Source organism: Notamacropus eugenii, chromosome 2 (assembly GCF_028372415.1).
Source record: "Notamacropus eugenii isolate mMacEug1 chromosome 2, mMacEug1.pri_v2, whole genome shotgun sequence".
In the NCBI taxonomy this organism is placed as follows: domain Eukaryota; kingdom Metazoa; phylum Chordata; class Mammalia; order Diprotodontia; family Macropodidae; genus Notamacropus; species Notamacropus eugenii.
The window spans coordinates 171,580,583-171,605,387 of NC_092873.1; the positions used below are offsets into that span (position 1 = coordinate 171,580,583).

General features: G+C 37.9%; 2 protein-coding genes across 11 annotated transcripts in view; one reads left to right on the plus strand and one right to left on the minus strand.

Moving 5' to 3' along the window:
* Positions 1-1,905: 1,905 nt before the first annotated feature.
* Positions 1,906-3,856, minus strand: LOC140526555 (phosphoglycerate kinase 1-like). 6 transcript variants are annotated; one of them, XM_072642856.1, is made up of 2 exons: positions 3,780-3,856; positions 1,906-3,387 (listed from the first exon to the last, which is right to left on the minus strand). In XM_072642856.1, the coding sequence occupies exon 2, from the start codon at positions 3,317-3,319 to the stop codon at positions 2,066-2,068; it is 1,254 nt and encodes a 417-aa protein (XP_072498957.1). In that variant the 5' UTR covers positions 3,320-3,387; positions 3,780-3,856; the 3' UTR covers positions 1,906-2,065. The 6 variants fall into 6 exon arrangements, with proteins under 6 accessions (XP_072498957.1, XP_072498959.1, XP_072498960.1 ...); XM_072642858.1 differs by having other exon boundaries at positions 1,906-3,390; positions 3,780-3,855; XM_072642859.1 differs by lacking the exon at positions 3,780-3,856 and adding an exon at positions 3,605-3,767 and having other exon boundaries at positions 1,906-3,390.
* Positions 3,857-3,913: 57 nt separating this feature from the next.
* MANEA (mannosidase endo-alpha) overlaps positions 3,914-24,805 on the plus strand; it is a 71,285-nt gene continuing 50,393 nt past the window's right edge. Inside the window, exons 1-4 of one of the 5 annotated variants that reach the window (XM_072642853.1) lie at positions 3,914-4,017; positions 11,978-12,075; positions 14,180-14,259; positions 18,939-19,524. In XM_072642853.1, the coding sequence (XP_072498954.1) occupies positions 18,978-19,524 (547 nt within the window). In that variant the 5' untranslated portion in view covers positions 3,914-4,017; positions 11,978-12,075; positions 14,180-14,259; positions 18,939-18,977. Of the gene's footprint in view, positions 4,018-11,977; positions 12,076-14,179; positions 14,260-18,938; positions 19,525-24,805 lie in introns of those variants that run through there. The other 4 variants (XM_072642850.1, XM_072642852.1, XM_072642851.1 and 1 more) reach the window with 4 other exon arrangements.

Genomic DNA, 24,805 nt, shown 5'->3' on the forward strand with positions numbered 1-24,805 from the left:
CAAAGATAGTGTAAGTTCCAAAACACTGTAAATGAAAAATTACACAGATGTATCAGGGTAAAAGAATGCAACTAAAAATGTATATGGAAAAAAAAATAGGCCAATGTCATAGGAAGAGTAAAGATTAACCAATGGACATCATGATCCTCTGGTTCCCCTCAATTTAAACCCCCCCCCCCCAAGATTATACAGGGTGAGACCTAGTGGTAGATTTATGGGAAAGCCATATTAGAGTTGTATATAATACATATATTAGAGCTGTACAGGATGGGCAGACATGTTGGGACCGCAGTGCTAAAACTGTTGGATACCTCTGTCAGTGAGATCTGATCTATGGAGGCAGTACAGTAGAGAGCAATTCATTAAGAGTCAGGAAAAAACCTAGTTTTAAATTCTACCTCTGACATTTATTAGCTGTGTAGACTTAGGCAAGTCAGTCACTCTTGTCTCAGTTTTCTCATTTGTAAAATGGGGATAAAAAAGAGCCTATTTCATCAGCTTGTATCAAATGATATAATGTATATAAAAATACTTGGTAAAGTTTGCAGCTCTTTTTATTAATGCCAACTCTAGCTATATATATATGTATGTATGTATGTCTATATACACCTATATATGGAATACACATATATATATACATATGTGGTAAATATATATACATATATAGTAAAAACAAGTTATGATGGAGCACACAGTACATGTAACTTATCTTATTATTACAGAATAATTTAATATTTGTATTTATAACTATTAATATTTTTGTTGATGATTCCTTTTAAAAGAAGTCTTAAGCAATATCATATATTTTCAAGTGATTAAACAAAACACCTTCATGCATGTTAACAATTTTGATAAAATTGGTGCATTTGCCAATATTGGTAGGTAGCTATTATAATAAGGAAAATTCCTTACATAGTATACATATGCAGGAAAAAGACAAAATCTTTTCCCCCTATTTTGAATCTGACTTATTTCAACCACCAAAACTTAAAAATAATCATGTTAATACGTAAGTAATTACACAGAGGGATAAAAAAATCTCTATAATGTTTCCTTATAAATGAATTTCAGGTTATTTTATTAGGTTATTTTAAGAAAAAAATCTGTGCACTTGGCTGCAAAATGGAGAAACCTCACAGCAAAAAGTCCTATTGTTCTATCTCTGGGAATTAGTCACCCTTGGTCGAGGTTATCATTCCAGTCCCTATGACATCAAATTTTAAATTGACATGGAAAAGAACAGATGACATATCTATATCACTTTAATCCTTCTAGAGAACCCAAAATTTAGAGATGAAGCTAATTTTAAGTTCATTAGGCAAGTCCCTCAATGTCCCCACAAAATAAGGAACATAAAGGAAACAAAGGGAGAACTAAAGCAGGAGGTGGAGAAGTAAACACTGTAATGCTGCAGGACCAAACACATGGCAGATAAGTTCTAGGCCCAGTGGAGCTGAGGCTCAACTGTGGCTGATCTGAAGCCTGAGTTTAAGTTTCTTTGAAAGTCACCAGTTTTGTCTCTCTCTCTCTCTCTCTCTCTCTCTCTCTCTCTCTCTCTCTATGTTGGCACTCTAATGAATGTTTATTTAACAAAACATAAGTAACCTTCCTTTCTGAAACAATATTTATCTTATTTCCATACCATAGGTAGTGATAAAAACAGCTGCTACGATACTAACAAAACTGAATTGTACAGCTTCAAAAGAGAAAGGGAATATGAATAAAAGTACCTTTAACTTTTTCAGTTATAAAATATATAACACACATATTCTACTAATCACAACAGTGGCAAAAACCAAGGTTTTTACCTTGTTTTCATACTGTATTGACAAAAAGAAGCTCTAATGTAGTAACAAAGCTGAATGGTACAACCTATTTCAAAAGATGAATAGAACAGTCAAACGGTTTCTTTTTTTTAACTCTCCTTTAATTTTGTACGGGCAAAATATACATATATATGCCACAAACCACAATTACGTGTTTGGAAACACTAAAGAAGTTAAAATGGGGTCCTGCAGTCTTAAGGACTGCATACAGGAACCAAATAGGTGGAAAACTCCATTCATTAGATATCGCTCAGGGCAGCCACCCCAGGGAGGACTTTGCCTTCCAGAAGCTCTAAACTGGCACCACCTCCAGTGCTCACATGGCTGACCTTATCTTCAGTGTTCCATTTGGCACAGCAAGTGGCAGTATCCCCACCACCTATGATGGTGATGCAGCCCTTAGCGGTGGCCTCTACTACATTGTTCATTAGCTCTTTTGTTCCCTTTGCAAAGGTTTCCCACTCAAACACTCCAACAGGGCCATTCCACACAATCAGCTTGGCCCGGGCCACAACTTCAGCAAATTTCTTGCTACTTTGGGGACCACAATCCAAACCCATCCATCCAGCAGGTATACCAGACTCCACAGTGGCTTCCCCAGCCTTGGCATGCTCATCAAATTTTTCTGCAGTGACAAAGTCAACAGGTAGGGTTATCTTCACACCTCTCTTCTGGGCCTTATCCATCAAGTCTTTAACAATCTTGGATCCCTCTTCATCAAATAGAGAATTGCCAATCTCCATGTTAGAGACAACCTTAAGGAAAGTGAAAGCCATCCCACCACCAATGATCATCTCACAGACTTTGTCTAGCATGTTGTTGATCAGCTGAATCTTGTCTGCAACTTTCGCTCCGCCCAAGATAGCCAAGAAAGGTCGCACTGGGTTTTCCAGGGCTTTAGCAAAATACTCCAGCTCCTTCTTCATAAGGAAACCACAGGCTTTCTGGGGAAGGTTCACCCCCACCATGGAACTGTGGGCCCGGTGGGCAGTACCAAAAGCATCGTTGACATAGACGTCCCCCAGCTTGGAAAGGGACGCCCGGAAAGCTTCTACTTTGGCTGGATCGGCAGTGATTTTGGCCCCAGACGCATCTTTGCCTTTCCCTTCTTCTTCCGCATGGAAGCGGAGATTTTCCAACAGGAAGATGGAACCGTCAGGAGGGTTGGCGCAGGCTTTTTCCACGTCGGGTCCCACACAGTGCTTGAGGAACTCAACACGTCTGCCCAGTAAGGACGCGAGCTCGACCGCCACAGGCTCCAGGGAGAACTTGTCCGGCATGGGGACGCCGTCGGGCCGGCCCAGGTGGCTCATGAGCACCACCGACTTGCAGCCGTGATCCAGGCAGTACTGGATGCTGGGGAGGGCAGCCTTGATCCTCTGGTTGTTGGTGATCTTGTTGTCCTTCATGGGCACGTTGAAGTCCACCCTCATGACAACCCGCTTCCCCTTCACATCTACCTTGTCCAAAGTCAGCTTTCGGGACAGGGACATCTTCTCGGGGGCCTCGGGGCCGGGGAGGGCCGTGGGGGTGGGGCTGATCCTGCTCGTTCGGCTGCAACCTACTTCAAAAGAAAAATAGAACATGGTCACCAGCTCTCGGGACTTTCCATTAATTTTGTTTCTAGGGTCAGAAGAGGCATATATAAAAAGATATATTCTACGAACGGCAACAACTGGCTTAGAAACACGAAAAGAAGCTGTTCGACTGAGATCCCGCGGCCTTAAAACTCGAGCCCTTCCGCAGATCTTCCTCCGCGGCCGGCGGTGAAACCTTACCCGAGCCCGCCCAACCGTAACCCGGCGGCCGTTTCTGGCCCCGTCGGGGCTCGCGCAGGACTCCAGCCCGGCTATAACACCGTCAGCCTCGCGGAGCGAACTCGCGTCATTAGCACAGGTTTCCCTTCTCTCCTCCCCTCCCCTTGGGGCCCAGCACACAAACACACAAACTCACCGCAGTCGTCTCCCTGCGGGCCACACTCATCCGGCGCAGACGCATTCGCGCGCACGCCCACGAGGAGGCGGGGCCTAGCTCGGAGGCGGGGCCAGAGCCCGGTCGTGCGCGTGCCCCTGGAGGCCGTGGGGGAGGGGCCGCGGTTTAGTTCCGCGCCTAGGGTTTCCCGTTGCGGCTGCCACCTCCGGCTCTCCGTAGTTCTCTCCCTGCGTAGGCGATTGCTCTACCTCCCGAACCGGTGAGTAGCGGAGCCTTGGAGCCGCCGAAGGCTGGGGCGCGGTGAGCTCCGGCGCTCCACAGTCGGCATGCTGTCCCGAGGTCCTAAGTGCTCCCGAGCTCCTAGGCCCCCCCCCCCGCCCCTCCCTGTAAGGCTGCTGGGGGAGCCGGGGCCGAGCCCCGCAAAGCCCGCGCCCTCCCGCCGGCCGGCACCCCTGCCATCCTTTCCTCTTTCCTAGCCTTTGCACCTCTCCTTCCTACCTCTTTCCTTTCTTTAATCTTCCTAATCTTTCTCTCCCTCCTTTTATCCTCCCTTCTTTCTGGACGTTCTTTCATTGCCTTCCTTTTCTTTAATTCTTCCCTCATCTCTTTACTTCCTAATCCTTTTCATTCCGAAAGTAAGTTTCCTTCTTTTCTCCTCCCTGCCTTCTTTCTTCCCTTCTTCTTATCTTCCCTCTTTTGGTTCCAGTTTGAGAAAACGTTAGTGACCGGCCACTCAGTACCTGCTTCTACTTTGGGGGTTGTTAAGAGAGCGACATCTCCCCTCCCCCCGCTGTGGTAACCTTTCACCTCCCTCAGGCACATCTGGTTCTGCTGCCCCTTTCCGACCCTCCTCGTTGGTAGTATTGAGAAATATCTCCTTTGTTGGAGTTGCCGACTTCAACCGGGCCGTGCCAGGGCCTTCCAGCTCCTCGTGGAGCCCGATCCCGTTGTCTTCCCCCAGACTCGTAGCCGCCAATGCCCGTCCTAGGCAGGAATTTCTCTTGAGATGATACGCTGGTGGTGCGAGGACTCCCAGGGGGACGGTGTTCTTAGTTGGCCCCTCTGCCAGGAGTACCCACTTAGAATCGTGCAGATCAAGCCCACTGACCTGTATCAGGGAGCGAGAATGTCCGTGGAAAGTGGACAGGCATCCACGCAAAGAGAATAGGTTTTAGGAGGAGAGGGAAAATCAAATGCAGATCACAGTCTTTTCATTTTAGAAACAAGGGAGTTAATAAATGAGTGTGAAACAAACCCCATTAAGTGATGACTCAACCAGTTTGCTTAAATCAAAAAAGGTGAGAATGATCTAGATAAAAGATTTTAAATCCTAAAATTAATGTTAGGACTTGAAAAATTGCACAGGATTTACATCTTGGAAAGGACCCTAGAGATCAAACGTGATGGAGAGGAAAGAGTGATAGGTTTAGAGTCAGAACCTTGGTTTTGGTCCCAGTTCAGGTATTCAACACTTGGCTTGATTTTTGGCAAGTCATTCCTGGGCCTCAGTTTTCTGTTTGTAAAATAAAGGGTTGAGAAAACTTTTGAAGGCTCTTCTCACTCCAAATTTGTGATCCTATGAGCTAATTCAAATCTTTTAATTTGGAGGGAATAAGAGGTTCTTTAAATGTCTGAAACCAAAATGTCATTTGGAAAAGCGATTGAATACATTCTTTTGGCCCCATAGTACAGAAGTAGGGGTAGTCACTAAAAGTTATGTAGAGATAGATTACAATTTAAGATGAGGGAAAATTCTCTAACAATTCCAAAAGTAGGGAAAGACTGCTCTTGGAGATGTTAAGTGAGGTGTTTTGTTTTGGGGTTTTTTTTTAAATGACTAGGTGACATTTGTTGAGTTTAAAGAGGAGATTTCTGTTCCGGAATAGGTTGGACTAGATTATCTCTGAGGTATCTTCCAACTCTGAGAACGTTAGTCTATAACTTGGCTAGGGTTCTAGTTTCTATTTTACAAACTGAAGAGTAGTTGGAATAAGATATTAAATGTGGTCATCCAGGTTTATTTCAGTATTGAAAAATTAAAAAAATAACCTGATGTTTAAAAATTGTTGTTTTCTTATGTAAGAATTCAAAACATAAGAAAAGAACGGGGGTGATTAAGATTTAAATACTTAGCATTTGAAATAAGACTAGAAAATATCAGCTTTACTATTATGACATGAATAATAGGGCTTTTTTCCTATTACATAAAAATGACACTTTTAGTTACATTGATATTGACCTTAAAATTTAAGTTTTGGATCATTCCTGTTGTGTTACAGGCTATAAGGAGAAGGATGATCCAAAGTCTTTAGTTTTTGACTTACGCAACAGTCTCTGAGTAATAGTTCTTCATACAATTTTAATGTAAGCATGACTATAGATTCTGTCATGAAGACCCTGTAGTGTGTTATAGAAAATGAGACTTTCCTAAAGTTGTGATTACTGTCCTGGATTTAAGTAGTGGAAATGTCTATTTCTCAAATCAAAATAAACTTTAAAGACTCATTTTCCACAAGCACTCCACCAGTGCCAGTTGTCATCAGTTAGGGAATGGTTACCTTGCTGTCCATTGAGTGAAAAATAAAAGTTTGAAACCATTGCATAAAAAAGTTCTCTTTAAACTCCTAATTCTGTTTTGAAACATTTATTTTGTCTTAAAAATGAATTTTAAATTACTTTTGTTACAGCTTTTAAAAACTAATCTCTTAGTTCATGTAGTTATGGGTTCTAAAATGACACAAAAAAAGTTGATAGCATTACAAATTTTAAAAATAATAGCTTTTCTTATCAGTTGTTTAAGTTGCAAAATTTACTAAGGTTTTATACTTAGTCATATGTGTTGGAAAAATTTTGGATTGACTGGGAAAGAAGAATGAGGATTTAGAAAAGGCCATTGGGTTTAGCAACTAAGAGATAATTAGTAACTTTGATGACAGTAGTTTTAGTGGAATGAAAGTCAAAATCCAGATTGTAAGGAGTTAAGAAGAGAGTGAGAGAAAATAAAATGAAGGTGCCTACCGTAGATGGCCTTTTCAAGGAGTTTGGCCACAAAGGTCAGAAGAATAGTTGTTAGGCCATCTAATCATCAAGTGAGAACTTTTTCAGAATGGGAGGACATATGGGTATGTTTGTAGTCAGTGGGAAATAAGCCAGTAGAGAGGGAAATACTGAAAATAAGTGAAAGAGTGAGGATGACAGAAGAAGCTGTCTGTTGGAGGAGACAGAATCAAATGGGATCCTTGAATAAGCAGAGGGTGTTACAGCCTTGGTAGGGAGTAAGGCCACTTTATAATGTGAAAGAGGAGGGAAAAGTAGCAGGAGACATCAGAGTGATGAAAGAGAAGAGAGAGTTAGTGGTGAGAATGGCCTCAATTTTTTTTTTTTCTGTAAAATATAGGGTGTGGTCCTCAGCCGGGGAAAGTGGGGGGGAGGTGGAGCTATGGGAGGTTTGAGGAAGGATGAAAAGATTTGCTAGGGTCACTGTGGAGAATGAGATAGTAACTTGATAAAGGAGTTATACTAAGATTACTTAGCAGCAGTGAGGACCCAATTGAGGTAATATAACATTATTTTTTCATTGAAGCCAATGGAAAGGTTGTGAGATTTTCTTCACCTTGCTTAGTGGCACATGTGTAGGAGCAAATAGTGAAAGTGATTCAAGACTGAGGCTTGGGCAGGCTGAATCCAAGATACGGTAAGGTGGCTGAGGATTCAAAAGTGGAGGCCAACGTAGATTTGAATTGGTTCACCAGAGAGTCAAGATGGGGACAAGAAGACTGGTTAGCATAGGGAAGAAGACCTTAGAGAGAATTGAGGAAGATTAGAAATCACAGTGTACATGAAGAGTGGAGAAGGCGATGTGAAAAAGGAGATGTGAAAAACTAATAGACTATGGTCACATAAAAGGATGTCAGAATTCTCAAACATAAGGTGGTGCATTTGTGGGTGATGTTAAGATCAAAGCTTTGACTTCTGTGTGTGGCTGAGGTAGAGTGGAGGAGTAGCTCATGGGAGGTAAGTAGGATGAGGAACTGAGTGGTTAGGGTATTTGAGGGAGAATCAATACGTATATGAGGACAGGAGTTGGGGAGGAGAAAAAATTTATAAACCAGGTACATTAAAAAAGAAAAGGAAGTCGCTGTCACCTGGGGTTTATAGCCAATAGCTACATGGATTTTGATTGGTTGGTAGATGTGAATAGCATGAACCTCAAAGGAAGGCAGGTTACTGAGTGGTCAGAAAGGGGGAAGAATGTGGAATTGGCATTGGGGAGCAAGGAGTATTCCAACTCTACTGCTGAACTGAGGAGAGGAAGTGAAGGTGCTTCCAGTACTGGAAAGGGTGGCCAGGGAAGCTATGGTGACATAGTCTCCCTGGAGAAGTTTCATCACTGGGAAGCCAAATTTCAGAAAGAGCTATTTGATGGAAGGAATGGGAGAAGAAAAGATTTAAAATAAAAGAAAGGTTATTGCCTAAAGGTGTTTTTCAGTTTCCTTTTGTAAAATAGGATTCCCTCTACTGGTTTCACTGCACATCATTTTCTTTTCTCCCATCCATTGAAATTCTGTCTATCCAGCTTAAGTGTCAAATCTTTAGTGAAACTTCCCTTTATCTCTTTAGGCACTTGTACTCTTTTAGCATATCTTTTACCTATGTTATGTACTTATTATAAGTTATACCTTATATTCCTTACTAAATTTTGTGTTCTTTTACTTATAGCTCCTAGTACCTTATAGCTTATATTACCCAGACCCAAGTCTCTGTAGTTGTATGCCCAAGATGTGTTTGTCAACTAAATGTTGTTGAATTAATTATAGTGTAAAACCAGTTAAAGTTCCTAGTATAAAAACAAAATACTGATGTAACAACTTTAATGTTTGGGTTAGCCAGGGGTAGGGAACCTGCTTCTGGAGGCTATTTGCCTTGGTTTCAAGTTTTACAAAACAAATTCTTTTATCAAGGGGATTTGTTTTGTGAAGTTCAGATTTAGTCAGAGGGCCCCACTTGAGGACATAGAACACCATGTGTGGCCCCGAGGGGTCAGGTTCCTCTCTCCTGGCTTAGCTTCTTAATGATTTGAGCCTAAATGAATGAATGATAGAATCAAAATTTTGAAATGACTATATTGTTAATAACAAAGAATTTTAGAGTTTCCTAGTTCAACTACCCTTATTTTATAGGTGAAAAATTGAATCCTTGAGAGGACCCAGGTCCCTGGTGTGTATCTCTTAGCATCAGTTATAGATACATGATTTTACCAAAGTTTTTTATGCAAAAATTTTGTTTTGTTAGTTGCTAACCATTATATTTCAGCTGGTAAAAAAAGTGCCTCTTTTTTGAAAGGCTCTTGTGTTTGAAATTAGCTATTTATAGCTAATTCTATTAAAATGAATATGAATGCTTGTTTTCCTCCTCATTTGTATCTTAAAAAACCTAAATCAATTTTCATTTCTAGCTAATGAGTTTTCTAACAAATGGTTAATTGAGAGTTACCACATACAAGAATTATTTATAGTAAAGCAATAACCAAAATAATTTTATCTGATTCCGAAGATGTTTCATCCCAGTGTCGTCATATTCTTAAAATATATTTGTATGTTGTCTTATTCAGCTTCACATCCCCTTAAGTCCCCTTCCCCCTGCCTAGTACAATATCTTGGATATGGTAAGTGTTCAATAAATATTTGGCAAATCGAATTATTATACCTCTTTAAAAATATTCCAAATACTTAAGCCTTCTGGTTGTTTGGATTCATGTAGCCATCTTCATGGGTACTGTTTAATTCTCTTTTCTCTAAAGAATGTTTTTACTTTGACATAGTATTTTATTTTAACTAAGATCATACTGATAAGAATATTCTATTCAAGAACTAAGATTGCAACCCATGTATGTGTGGCCATCCTTGTGATTCTTCTACATGCTGACCTGTGATGCCTTGGGGGTTTCATCTAGAAAGCTGAAAGCCTTCTTCTAATTCTCTTGGTATGATGAGATGCTAGTGGAGCATATGGACTGGCCCATGTTTTTAGAATTTTATAGAATCTTAGAGTTTTGCCCTCATATTCCTTAACTCACTGGTTATGGTGAGGAAATGGGAATGTTCTTTGCTTCTTATTGCCACGTTCAGACTCACCTTCTACCACCGCCACTAAACACCTTGTTTGGAGTTCATTCAGAGTCAGCTGCAAGTCATGCCGTCATCTTGATGTCATGGTCCTCTTCAGGAAGGAAGGACAAACACATGTGTCCTGGGATGCAGTGACACTGTCCTTCCCTAGAAACTTCATCTCCCAGTTCAGGGCATTTTACTAACTGTGTGCCAAGAATTTGCTGCCACCTCATCTCTGTCCCTAGGCTTCCCTGGTTTCCTTCAGATCCCAGTAAAAATCCCCCAGGAAGCTTTTCCTCATCTCCCTTAATTCTAATGCCTTGCCTCTGTTGATTATCTCAAATTATATTATATAGAATTTGTTTATAAATAGTTTTTTGCTGTCAAGCCAGCAAACCCAGCCTTACTTTTCTTTGTATCCCCAGAATTTAGCATATTGCCTGGCACATACAGTGCTTAATTACTCAGTGGATAGTGCCTTGGGCCAGGAGTCAGAAAGACCTGGATTCAAATCTGGCCTCAGACTTACTAATTGTGTAATCCTGAGCAAATCATGTAATCTCTGCCTCAGTTTCTTCACAAAATGAGAATAATAATAGTACCTATATCCCATGGTTGTTGTGAGGATCAAATAATCAAATAAAATTAAATAATACTTGTCAAATGCTTAGCACAGTGCCTGACACATAGTAGGTGCTTGATAACAGTTTGTGCCCTCCCCACCACCTTACCCCTTACATGTTGCCTACCCAAATAGAATGAAAGCTCCTTGATAATAGTGATTGTGGTTCATTTTTTTCTTTATATTCCCATTGCCTAGTAGAATGTGTAACACTTAAAAGATGCTTCATATTTTTTCCTTTAGTTTCATTGATTAATATTGCTTGTCCATTCTCCCTCCCCTTTTTGTTTGACTGAATCTCTGATTGTATTAACATAGGAAACTCCTGATGAAGAAATTCTCATTCCCAATGCACATTTGCATCTTTCCTGAAATCGGCAGTCTTAGAGGTTCAGTGACTTATAGCCAGTATATGGCTATGTTAGATGATACTTGAATCTGAGTCCAGGAGGATAGGATAGGATACGATACAATACGATACAATGATGCGATACGATACCTAGCATTCACATAGAGATTTAAGATTTGCAAAGAATTTTACATTTATTATCTCATTTTCTCTTCAGGACAACCTTTTGAAGTAGATGTTGTTATGATTATGTCTATTTTACAGTTGAGAAAACTGAGTCAAACAGAGCTCAGTTGGTGGGGATACCCAGGAGCTAGTTAAGTGGCTGAGAGGGATTTAAACTGAGGTCTCCCAGACTGAGTCTAGAACTCTATCTACTGTTCCTCTACCTGTCACCAACTCAGCTGAATTGGAAAGTCAGCTTTCTGTCTACTATGCCATGATGTCTCACACTGAATGTCATAGGAAGTCAAAATTTATACAACTGACTTTCAAGGTTCTCCATACTTCCACCTGTCCTCATAAGTTATCTAACCCTACTTCCTCCTCTGTAATGCTGTCCTTCCATTTCTGTTAGCATTTTCTCCTCTGTACCTCATGAACATTATTACATTTATGCCTTTGTTTATATTATTTTCTGCTTCCTACCTGGGATGCTCTCTTTAATCCCTAATGCCTGTCCATCCTTCAAGGATCATCTCAACTTCAACTTCACTATTCTTGGTTCATCTCTCACTTCTCCCTACTTCTATATAAATTTTAGTATCCTTTATTTTGTAATATTTTTAATCATCAAATTATTTTGTGTGTATATAAGTTTCCTCATCTCTAAAACGTACTGGAGAAAGAAATGGCAAACCACTTAAGTATCTTTGCCAAGAAAACTCCAAATGGGGTCATGAGAGTTAGACACAACTGAGACAACTGAACAATAACAGGGACCATGTCTTGCATGGTTATTAGCATCTTTCTCACAGCACTTTGTGTAGTGTTGGGCACATAGTATATACTTAATAAATGGTTGGTAAACTAAATGTCATAGATGTTAATACTTTTAATACTTAGTATTTATGGACAGAGAGGAGACTGGATGTTAAGTAAACATTTAATACTAATGCTTTATGTTTTGTTTTTTTAGAATCCCCTGGATAGTAAACAAGCATAGGAGGATAGTAGAAAATACTGATTGATTCTAAGAAGATAAGTAGTGCTTCAGCTGTCTGACTTCAAAAACAAGTATGTTCATTTCTTAAGTTAATATTGGCATGTGCCTTATTGTTGATGAATTATTAACATTTTGCCTGCTCAAAATAGGATAACCTTCAAGTTGTATTTATAATTTGTTCACTCATATAATAATTATATTGGTGATGATAGTAAGGGAAGCCTTTTAGAGAGTTTGAAAATATACCTATATGGGGAGGAAGGGAAGGGAAGGAGCATTTCTGTATCATCTACTATGTGCCAGACACTGTGGTAAACACTTTAAAAATATTATTTCATGTGATCCTCATAACAGTCCTGTGAAGTAGGTTCTATTGTTATCCCCATTTTATAATTGAAGAAACTGAGGCAAGTAGGTTAAGTAACTTGCCCAAGGTCACAGAGCTAGTGTCTGCGTCAGACTTGAACTCAGATCTTCCTGACTCTAGGCCCAGCACTCTATCTAGTGTTCTACCTTGACTGCCTCATAATATACAGAGTCCTTCAAAAGTCTTTGTGAAGTTTTAAGCCATTAAAAATTAAACTCCTAAAAATACTACAATCAATAAATACAGACACTGGAAAGAAAAAGGAAAGATGAGGGTGTAGGCCAAGGGAAAAACTATCTGTAGTCTGGAGCAGCTGAGGAGCCAAGAGCCAGTAGCTGAAGATGCAGCCCCTTGCAGCCTACATAGAAGGAGGAGGAAACCAAGGCCTGGGTGAGCTCTTTCTGTAATACCTCTTGGAGACTGTGAGTTTCACTGTTCATCTGCTACCCACTATTACAGCTATGGCTTTTTCTGTTTGTCTCCCTATTCCTATTCTAAACTTATAATTAGTCATTGAAGAGAAAACTTTTCCTAACTTCATCTCAGGAAGATTTCTATTTTCCTTAACCTTAACCCTACCTATGTCCTTCTCCAACCCTGCCTACCCCTTCTAATAGTTTTAACCTAATAAAGCTTAAAGCTACACTAAGACTTTTGGGATATTCTGTGTAGTAAGATCCTTAAAATTTAGGCAAGAGAATTAAATAAACTATTAACAGTAGTAATAAACCTTTTCTACTATTAGTAGTAGTAATAAAACTTTTCTACAAACCAGTGAACTACTACAGTGATATAATGAAAACCCCAAACTTACCTTCAAATTACGTATCTGATTATGCTTATGAATTTAAGAAAATGAGACTTAAGAAAAAGAGAGTAAGACAGGGGTAGAAAATCTGGGAAAAATTATAAGTTTATGGTAAAATGAGGAATAATGCCTTCTAAGTACTTTAAAACTTTTCATTCTCTATAGTTATGAGTGCATATGCATATGCATATGCTATGATATTATTGCCCCATCTCTCATTCTGGTTGTTGTCATGGTAGTGGTGATTGTTGTCCTTTCAAATTTGTTTTGCTCTTTCTTTTCATATTAATGTATTTTTTTAAGGATCCCCTTCCCACTCCAAACTGCCTCTTCAAAAAAGAAATACAATCTAGTAAGACAAATGTCTAAGAATGTATGCATTATTTTGTACGTTCATTATTCATTACTTGTCTGCTGAGAAGCAAGAGGCATCTTTTATCATCAAGTCTTCCAAGGTTTATTGTTATTGATCAATCATTCTGTTTGTTCTGCTTATGTCTCCCTGTGTCACTTCATATCATTCTTCCCAAGTTTATCAGAATTCTTCATATTTGTATTTATTATACTCCCTTACATTTATATATTGCAGTTTGTTCTATCATTCTCTAATCAGTGAGTCCTCATTTGTATTTTCCTGTCCTTTGCTACCAAAACTGTTCTCCTATAAATATTTTTGTACATCAGAATATTCCTAGCAGTTCTTTTATTTGGTAGCTAAGAGATTGAAGCAAATTAAGTGCTCATCAGTTGGGGAATAGCTAAACAAATTTGTTACTCTATTATAAAAGACTTCTGTGATAGAAAAAACAAATTGGAAAAGCATAGGAAGAAGGCATATGTGGAAGTAGAATGGAGTGAATAGAACCAGGGAAATGGGACACACGGAGTACAGCATTAAAAAAAACAACAACAACAAACACTTCACCTCTGTGTAATTGCAAGAATCAAGCTTAGTCCTGAAGAAGAGATATCAAAATGTATCTCTCTTCCTTCTTTGCAGAGTTGTGACACCATGGACTGTGGAGCATTGGATACACTGTTCTTTTGTTCTTCCAATAACATTAGAAGTACATCAGAGAAGTATAGTCCTTTTACTGTGTGTGGTCTAGGGGGAAAGGTTGATTTAATTGCCTGGAGAGTCATAGGCTTCCCAGAGGAAATGGTACTTGCATAGGTCTCTAAAAGAATTCAGCAGAAATAATTGTCAAGAAATCAAGAAATACGTAGGCTTGAATTCTGATTTTGAGCCTCACCAGTCATGGAATCATAGGAAATCACCTCCCTGAATCTGTTTCCACTTCTCAGTATGGTTACCTACCTCATATGAATATTGTAAACATCAAGTGATATGATATCCTTTTCAAACTATAGATCACTGTATAAATCGCAACACTCTCTTTAAGTGGGGAGGACCACCCTTCCTTCTAGCCTTGTCCCACTTTCCATCATCCTATCCTTTCCTATCAGTCACACAAAAGGAAAAGCAGACCCAGACCTGGACAAGTGCCTTCTGTAACACTCCTTGGAAACTGTGAACATCACTATACATCTCACGCCTTTTTACTTCTGTGCATTCTCCTGTTTCTCTCCCTATTCTAGTACTATACCCATTATTAGCCATTTAAGAGAAAACTATCCCTAGCCTCTTCATCTCCATCTCAGCTTCATCTCACCTCTGTCCTCTTTTAACTCTATCCACCCATTCCACTGTACTCTTGTAATTCCTGTACCATGGAAACCCCTTCTTGCTCCTTCATCTTGGACCTCTTTCTCTCTCATTCCTCTCATCCATTAGCCGTTCCTGAGAAATGGCTTCTGACGTCACCACATCCCCAACTATCTTCTCCAGCTCCAAGTGTGCCATGTTTCACACTCCTCAACACTGTTCCTACAAGAGTAGTGAGGATACTTTTTGCTCCCTCTTGTGAATTCCAGGCTTTTTCATTACCTATTTTATTCAGCAGGCTTCTCTCTTTCATGTCCACACTATCAAAATTTTCCACCCACTGCATATTATGGATTTATGATTCCCCATCCTATTTTTACAGAGTTCGGCATCTGGCTTACCATCTTCCTCTCCTGTCCTGTTCTTGCCCTTATACTGAGAGACTTGAATATACATATAGATAGTTCCTCAAATTTCTTACCCTCCCAATTATTCAGCCTCTTTAAATACCTTGACCTACTCCTTCAGACTACTTTAGCCAACCATAGGGATGGTTAAACAATAGATTTCACCATTACCAATAAGCGTTCCACTTATAATTAGAAAATCTGACATTCCCCTATCTGACCATAAACATTTATCATTCTACCTTTCTTATACCACACCTTTCCTAATTCTTCACCTTTACTGAGACCTTAAATCTTTCTACCGTGCAGTGCTTTCTGCAGTGCTAACTTCACTTTTCTCAACCTACTAGTAAGCCACTTCAACTCTTCACTGTTTTCTGTTCTCAAATCCTTTGCCTCTGTCTTATGGCTGCTCATCTGTTCTCTAAACTAAACTCTAGATTGCTCCTCCCATCTATCTCATTTGATAAAAAAAGATAAAAGAAATCTCATTACTGTACTGACTTGGTAAATTACAAAGTCATGTTATCCAATCTCTTCCCTAAATGATTCTGTATCTCACTCCCCGTAGAAGCTATTCCAAAACATTGCTTCCCTCCTCAAGCTTCTCACATTTTCTTTTCCCCTCTGTCTCGCTGTCTGCCTCTTACTTTACTGTGGCCATTCTATCTGAGATCTTTTCTCCTCTCTCTTTATCTCCAAACCCCTTAATCTCAGCTCTCTCTCCTTTTTTCCCCAGTCTCTGACAAAAAAGTGTTCCTTTTCTTTTTGAAGGCCACATGGTGCTTAATAAATATTTACTGATCAGTTTCTTGTTAATTAAACTTAACAACAAGACTTCAACAATAGGAAATGTTAGGAATAACACAGGGAACGTCGTAAACATCCAGGGAAAAGTATAGGGCATGTACAAGGGTAAGTAGTAGTGCAGATTTCCTAGATCATAGAGTCCATGGAAAGAGAGTTTAAGCAAATTTCAGTATGCAAAGTTGCAAAGTTTTGAGCAGAATAAACCCTGTGACCATCTATATAGCTAAGGAATATATGTCTTAACATTAAGAATAGACAACAAAGAGAGTGAAGGTATGAAGACCTGTTAAGAAGCTGTTGTATTTAAAATACTAAATAAAAAAAAAAAAAGCTATTGTAATTGTTCAGGCAGGTAATAATAAGGCCTTATATTAGGATGATGGCAGAATAAATGTAGAACCAACAGGACTTATTATTTAACTTAACATGAGAGATGAGAGAAGAGGAAGAAGTTATAGAAAACACTAAAATTTAAAACATGGGAACCTGGGTGACTGGTGGTTCAATTGACATAAATAGTGAGCTTACAAAAAGGATGTAGCTTTTTTGGAAAAAATAATAAGCTTTTTACGTGGACCTACCACAGGGGCTGCCAATTGTGAATGCTGAGAGATTGTGAAAGAAGAGTAGACACAGGCCAGGCGAAGAGTCGTAAAGAACAGCTCTCGTTTATTAACTGGATAGCCAAGATTTATATAGGTTTTTACAGACAAGCAAGCAGAATTATTTACATGAGAACATTCAAGTAACCAAGGTCATTCCCATGAGAACATTTTTAGTTTATATCTTATACTCCCTAATCTAGTTCCTTTGGCGAGACAGTCTCAGGGAGACATGGCCAAGGCCGGGACTTTTTCATCCTTGCATATCTGAGAGTGGGGTTGGTGAGGCCATTTGCCTGATAAAGTTAGCCGCTCATGTTAGTACAAGTCTCAAGTAAAACCTGGACAGTACCTCACTTTCCAGACTGCATCAGCACTGACCCTCTACAAAGCTTGATTTTGGACATATTACATTTGAAGTGCTTATAGAATTGATAGTTGGAACAGTAGGAACAAGTAAGATTGCTAAGCATCAGCAAAAGAATGGGTAAGGATAACAACTTAATAAGCCGAAAAAAGGCTGAAGAGCAAATGAACATGTACAGAAGTAGGAAGAAAATCAAGAGAATATAGTGTTGCAGAGTTGAAAGGACTCAGGAAAGACGGTAGCCAGTAATATTATATGCTTCCAAGAGATCAAGGGGATAAGGACTGGGGGAAAAATTATTTGACTGTAAAGAAGTATAGTGATCTTAGTAAGAGTGATGGGATGGAAACCAATCACAAGGACAGAAGTTGGGGAAAAAATCATAGCATTGGATATGTGTGTGTTTCTCCTTGTGGCCGAAAAAGACCATGTCATCAGAGAAATGATGACATCACTTACACTTGACTTTGTTTTAAGTGAGGGAGGGCTGTGCAGGTCATTACATTACTTCTCCTCCAGAGCCATCTGAATCCAGTGACTGGATCATCAGGATGACTGGAGATGACCCAGGATGAGGCAGTTGGGGTTAAGTGACTTGCCCAAGATCACACAGCTAGTGAGTGTCAAGTGTCTGAGGTGAGATTTGAACTCAGGTCCTCCTGACTCCTGCACTGGTGCTCTCTCCACTGTACCACCTAGCTGCCCCCATTGGATATGTATAGCTTTTTTCAAAGAGGAGAAAGATGGAATAGTACTTAGACTGTGTAGACCAGTCATTTGAAGGCTTTCTTTTTTCAACTGGGAAAATGCTACAAATTTGCTGGCAACTGAGAAAAGTGAGTGGATGAAGTCTGAAGGTTTTTTGAGAAGAGCAAGGTTTAGCAAGATCATGGAGATGGTAGAATGAGATGTAATAAATCTTTCTTTGAGATTGCTGGGGGGAAGAGAGAGAGAGAGAGAGAGAAAATGCTGAGAAATTTTGTAGAGATAAAGGGGGTGAAAAATGCATTAATTGAAGAGTTTATACCTTCCATTAGTTGTTCATCTATCTAGATTTTCTAAGCAAACAAGGCTTAAAGGCATCTAATCAAATGATTAACTTCTTTCTTAGTTTAGAATGTATGTAGTAAGTCCTAGATAGCCAGTGAGTAAATATACTTTTTGTAAACCTCTACAGCAAAAACAAAATGACCATTTTCAAAATGGTTTGCTATCAGCTAACTTTTTTCCCCCTGAATTAACACTTGGAACTTTAAAAGCTTCATGCTGAAAAATTATTTGTAAAAATTTATAAATTGTGAACATTTAATTATTACTCATTTCTTAAGACTTCTTTTCATTGAGACTTCAAAACTTGATAGTAAGAAATCAGGAACTATTACCTTTTTTTACCTTTTTTTTCCCCTTTTTATTAAAGTCTCTCTTTTCCCTTGGTCATATTCATTTATAGAGTGAGAAGATTGTTCTTTAGAAGAAAGATACAGAGTAATCCCCTTTGATGTGTTTTGAATACAAACTTAATTAACTTATAGGTAGTTTCTGTTAATTAATTATTAGATCTTCCTGTTAAAAATAATACTTGGGAAATTTTAGCACACATAAGATAATAGGATTTCTCCTGTCTTAGAAGTAGTTTATATTTAAAAAGTTAAATAGACTTGACTTTATCCTTACTAAATTTAATTAGCATTTAAATGAAACTGACAACTCCAGACTATTTTACAATTCATGTTAAAGTGTAAGTCTCAGACCTTCATCAAAATTGGTACTTAATTAAAATTAGTATTTATACATTTTTCCTAAGTTTTTTAGTGCTGTGGATATTAAAGAATATATTTTAAAATTTGAATTATATAGGAAAGAATTATTAATACTATTTGCTAATTTTTTTCTTTAATAAATTGCAGCTGGACATTTGTCACTTTGGATTCTAAAATAATGTCATCATGGCAAGATTTCGAAGAAGAACATGCATCATTTTGTCACTTTTTATTTTGTTTATTTGCTCCTTGATGATGGCTTTGAAAACTCTGAGACCTGATAGAGCTGTTTTTGGGGATCCATTTGGACTTGACCTTCTACCAGAACTTCGCCAACGCAAAGTTCACTTGGAAACTCAGCCTGACATGCCAAATGGTGCTGGGGATGATAGTATAACAAACAGCAAGAATATAAAGAATGTTGCTGCCAATAGCCTAAAAATTCCTGTGATGCCTGAGATAAACATGGAAGAACTTCCATCCCCTAATTATAATTTTCATGTATTTTACTATAGTTGGTATGGAAATCCACAATTTGATGGTAAATATTTACATTGGAACCACCCCATCTTACCACACTGGGATCCCAAAATTGCTAAAAATTATCCAGAGGGCAACCACATTCCTCCAGATGACATTGGGTCCAACTTTTATCCTGAATTGGGAACTTACAGCTCCAGAGACCCTTACATCATAGAGACTCATATGAGGCAAATGCGCTCAGCTTCAATTGGTAATGACTTTTTTATTTGTTAGTTTGATTTGGTTGTGTCAGTACTTTGATAGTTAGACCTTAGATCTTGGTAATCATATTCTAGTTTATAAGGTATCTTTGTGCCTGAAGGCAGCTGTGGGGTAGTAGAAAGATTTCTAGACCTAGATATAGGAAACCTGGGTTTTAATCCCAGTTCTGACAGTAACATTGAGCATATCATTTAATGTCACTTAAGTTTCTCATAGTGCAGGGGAGAGAACACCAGATTTGGAATTATAGGAAGGATCCAGGTCAAGATCCATTGCTGTTGGCTATTTCACTTTATCTACCTGGGAATGAGTATTTTTATCTGTAAAATTAAGAAGTTAGACTAGAGGATTTTGAAGCACCCTTTCAACCCTAAATTTCTGATCCTATGATATCTTATCTAGGGATAATACTTCCCTTACCTTCTCAGGGCCTTTGTGATTAAAAGCCTTTTATAGACCCTTTAAAGTGTGAGTTGCTGTTTGTTGTTGAGACGATAACCCAAATTGAAACCTTTTGGCTTTTAGTCAATTTTCTCATAACCTGAGGAAAACCACCTTTCAGCTGTTCATTAGACAAGCTCTCCTGTTTCTTTTCCATTTTTTTCTTCTACTCTTTTCATTTTGGCTATTTCAGAAATTATCTAATAGTACCCTAGGGAAGGTAGTAGTAATAAATTTCAAATTAGCTAATGCTGCCTCTTTTTACTTGATCTAGTAAAAAGTTTAGTATAGAAAGTTGACAGAGACCAGAAAAAAAATTTCCTAATTGTTTTTAATGTGAATTTGAATTGTTCCAATTCATATTGCTTCAAATATTCCTTTTAAATGTGCTAGATGCATTTCAAATTCTTTTGAAAACCTTTTAAAACAATTATTCTTTAATTTATCTGCTATGGAAATCTCAATTTTTACTTCACCATTTTCTAAGATAAAATATATAAAACTTAAGGATTTGCTTAAATGGAGGGGAAAAACAACTTGGAACTCTTGGAGAATCTAGGGGTTCCAAAGTAAAGGTAGGAATTAATTATGAGAAGCATTAAACACGTTCCAGGCAGACTCTGTTGTTAAGTATTGACCTATCTATCCTTAAATTTTTGTTACAGTATTGTAATATCACCAATTAAATATTTTGAGATTATAAACATCTGTTAAAAACCCTTAACCTCTTAAAAGGAGAATTATGTACTTAATATAGGATCATCCAGGATAAATAGAAGGAGGCCCTGGAAAGTTCACACACTTTTGTGATTTACCAGCTTGGGGGAGCATGAGTAGCAAATGGTAGAATCCTCACATTCAATACTAAAAATGGTATAGGGAAGTCAGGACAGCTGGGATGTTTAGAAAATAAAGATGATTAGTTGAATTGTGTTTTGGACTGGTTTTTTTTTTTGGTTTTTTTTGGTTGGGTAGCAGCAGGTTGTGAATAAATAAGCTTGAGGTCTCGGCAATGTGAATTATGGTTTTTAATAGGCTTGCCAAGATCTGTGATTTCCTCCACTTTTATTCACCATTACCACTATGCCTCATGCCTTGGCTTGGCCATTTCAATACCTGGGACATAGTACTATCTCCATCTCATATCTACAAGTAACAGCAGCTCCAGGAGGTGAAAGCGATAGATATAGGTAACTCCTGTTTTGTCCCTTTGATGAACAAGACAGCTAGTTCTTCTCCCTTTTGAGAGGATCTCATGCTGTTAGAATACTTTGAATACTCTAATGCATGTGACTTAATATTGGAACTTGAATCTGTCTGTTCACATTTTACTATCTCACGATTATTACTGTCAAAAATACAAGATATCAGGATGAAATTTCTACTCACCGTGATAATATGGAGCCTGAACTTTGCGCCCCATATTAGGATATAAGCAGTAAAAATCTTTTAAATTGTTATAGCCTGACATAAAAATAGCAATGTTATGTAGAAACAGAAATGCATCTTGTAGGTTGTTCTTTACTGTTTCTTCAGCATACAGATACTATGGTCTGATAATGTAATCACATCTTATTATTAGACTAAATTTTGGGGAAATGATGGCTAGGTTGCTTTGTTTGTCATAAAGGATTTTAGCATTTATAACTTTATTTATTCATCATTCTAAAATGAAAAAAGTAATCTTTCCCCTTATTTTCTGAGCTTTCATATCTCTCCTTGTTGCTTCCAACCAACTAGGTAGGAATAAGGGAGGGGATTTGTCCATTTCACACCTTTAGGTTCCAACAACTGATAGAAAGGGAAATAGGTTAACAGAAAACTGCTAGTTTTCAGAGGTAGTGGATTTAATATATATACACTAATGTCCACATTTTTTAAATTTGGTGCTCTTGTTTTCTTAAATTGGCTGTTTTCAGTAACTACTCTATTGTAAAGAATTTTCCTCATATCAGATTTAATTTCTTTAACTTTTTTTAAAATTTACCACTTCTTTAAAAATACCTTAAGGAATTTCTTAAGTGATGATGTTCAAATAGCTATCTACTATCTCCTGGCAAGAACATACTAATTTATATAAGGTTTCTTTTCCTTGTTGCAGGGGTTGGTGGAGGTGGGAGGGGATAAAGAAGAGGTGATGGGTTTTGGAATAATTTATAGAGGAGAATCTTTTATAAAAACAAACCAACCTTTTTATAAGGCATGTTTTTTTCTAACATTTTGATCCTTATATAACACAGAGTTCTTAGTCTGAGATTTGGCAACTTAAAGTTTTTAATATTTGGATAACTAATTCCATATAATTGGCATCCTTTGTAATCCTGTGTATATTATATTATGTCATTACATTACATTATACATTTTATAACATGATTCTTGAGATGGAGGCCATAGGCCACTGCCAAAGTGATCCATGACAACAACAGAAAGATAGTGAAATCCTAGTTCTAGCCAATCATTTTGAAAAGAAAATAGTCCTATACTTTAAAAGAACCAAAAACTCCCTGTAAAGTTAAAGTAAGAGGATGATGGACAAAGGACTTTGTTTTGTATGTGTTAATAATGCAAAGAACCCAGAATTTTATCAGATATGGAAAGATTGCTGAGTCTCAGTCTGTGGACAAGTTAATTAAAAAATAAAAAATAATCACATTTTCCCACTATCTAATTGATATAATTTTGGAGTACTGTATATGCTATAACATGAAACAGTTAATCTTATTAATTTTAGTTAGCACAAATACTTTGTGGAAAAAAATTTATTTTCCGTGTTACAAAGATTAGCAGTCCTGTAGAACTCTTCCTTATAGGACACTTTGGGCTCTGGTTCTTTGTGGCTTTGAGCACTAAGTTGAATTGAGAAAATGCTTAAGTCTTAACTTGATTTTTATACAAACTAAACCATACTTTTTTCTAGAAGGATTATTTTATAATTTCATTTTTTGATGAGCAAAAATTTACGTTTTGTATATTCATTGGGCCAGTTTGTTGCTTTTAAATAAATGTTTATTGCTGGATGGGTGTTTTTTTTGTCCCCAAGCATATGAGCATAATTTACTCAAATACTTTGTCTGCAGTGCAGTTATTTCTATCTTAACCATTTCCTAATCTATCATGATTTATCACCAATATAACTATTATGCTGATTAGGATATGATTTGATTTGATATGATATATCTTATTCTCATTTATTTGCTTTGATGTGATGTGCTGATTTGCTTTTTTCTTTGTAAATTATTTAGATATACTATCAAAATGTAAACACACCTGGCCTAATATTAATTGGTTCCATGAAAAAGAAACATTACAGATAGTTAATTAGTTTGTGAGTTATGAGTGGGATATTCCTCGCAGATCAAATTTGAGACTATATAAAAGATTAAATTAGATCTTTACAGATACTTGAGACTATATAATCTTTGTTAGTGGTAGTACTGTTTGCCGCTTCTCCTGTCCTAGAGACCCAAGGATCTTTACGAGCTTCTCTGTTTGCTACTGCTTTCCATGGTTATATTTATTCTAATAAAGACCCTGTTTCTTTTTCACATGATTATTGACAGCTGTGGTGACAATAGCAATGGCAATGGAATCTAACCAATAACATTGAATATAGAAAAAGTTCAAGGGTAGGACTGGCCACTCTGGGACACACATTCAAAAACATTCCAGGCCTCTAAAATGTTCAGTATAGCATCTTGATGATTAACTGTCAAATTGATTCATGTTGTCCTGGATATTGAACCTTCAAGCCTGACCTAGACCTTGCTTCTTAATCAGCCTCCTTTCTTTTGATTCTAGCATTGACCCTATTCTCAGTCCAAATGCCACTCCTTCTAGCTCTGCGACTCATATTGTTTAAATGCCCTGATTTTTTTTCTTTTAGCCAGATATTTCTAGACCCTCCCAACTGCTGCTCCATTCCCTTAATTCCCTAAACCAGGGACCTGTCATTCTGAACCGTGAAACTTGCCTTACAGTACTTGCAACACAGGGAAATGGAATGATGTGAGGTCACTAAGATCTAAATGGTTGTTGTTGTTCAACAATGTCCAACTCTTCATGACCCCATGGAATATAGCATGCCAAGCCCTGCTATCCTTCACTATTTCACAAAGTCTGTCCAGATTCATGTTCATTGTTTCCTTGATATTATCTATCCATCTCATCCTCCGCTTCCCCCTTTTCCTTTTTGTCTTCAGTCTTTCTCAACATCAGGGTCTTTTCCAATGAGTTCTCATTATGTGGCCAGAAGTATTTAAACTTCAACTTCAGTATTGACCTTCTAAATGAATACTCTGAATTAATTTAAGTGTTGACTGATTTGACCTCCTTGTAGTCCAAAGGACTCTCAAAAGTCTTCTGTAGCACCACAATTTAAAAGCATTAATTCTGCAGCACTTAGCTTTCTTCATGGTCCAGCTTTCACAGCCATACATTGCTATCAGAAAAAAACAGAACTTTGACTATACAGACCTTTGTCAGTAAGGTGGTAGTATGCTATCCAGATTTGCTATAGCTTTCATTCCAGGGAGCATCTTTTAATTTCATAGCTGCAGTTGCCATCTGCAGTGATCTTTAAGTCCAAGAATATAAAACCTGACACTGCTTCCATTTCTTCTCCATCTGTTTGCCAGAAAGTGATGGGACCAGTTGCCAAGATCTTAGTTTTTTAATGTTAAGCTTCAAGCCAAATTTTTGACTCTCCTCCTTCACCCTTATCAAGAGGCTTCTTAATTCCTCTTCATTTTTAGCCATCACAGTGGTGTTGTCAACTTATCTGTTGATATTTTTCCTGGCAACCTTAATTCCCACATTTGATTCATTTTATA

Excerpts from the sequence above, each read along its gene's own strand:
- LOC140526555 (XM_072642856.1), bottom strand. The coding sequence starts at position 3,319 with ATGTCCCTGTCCCGAAAGCTGACTTTGGACAAGGTAGATGTGAAGGGG.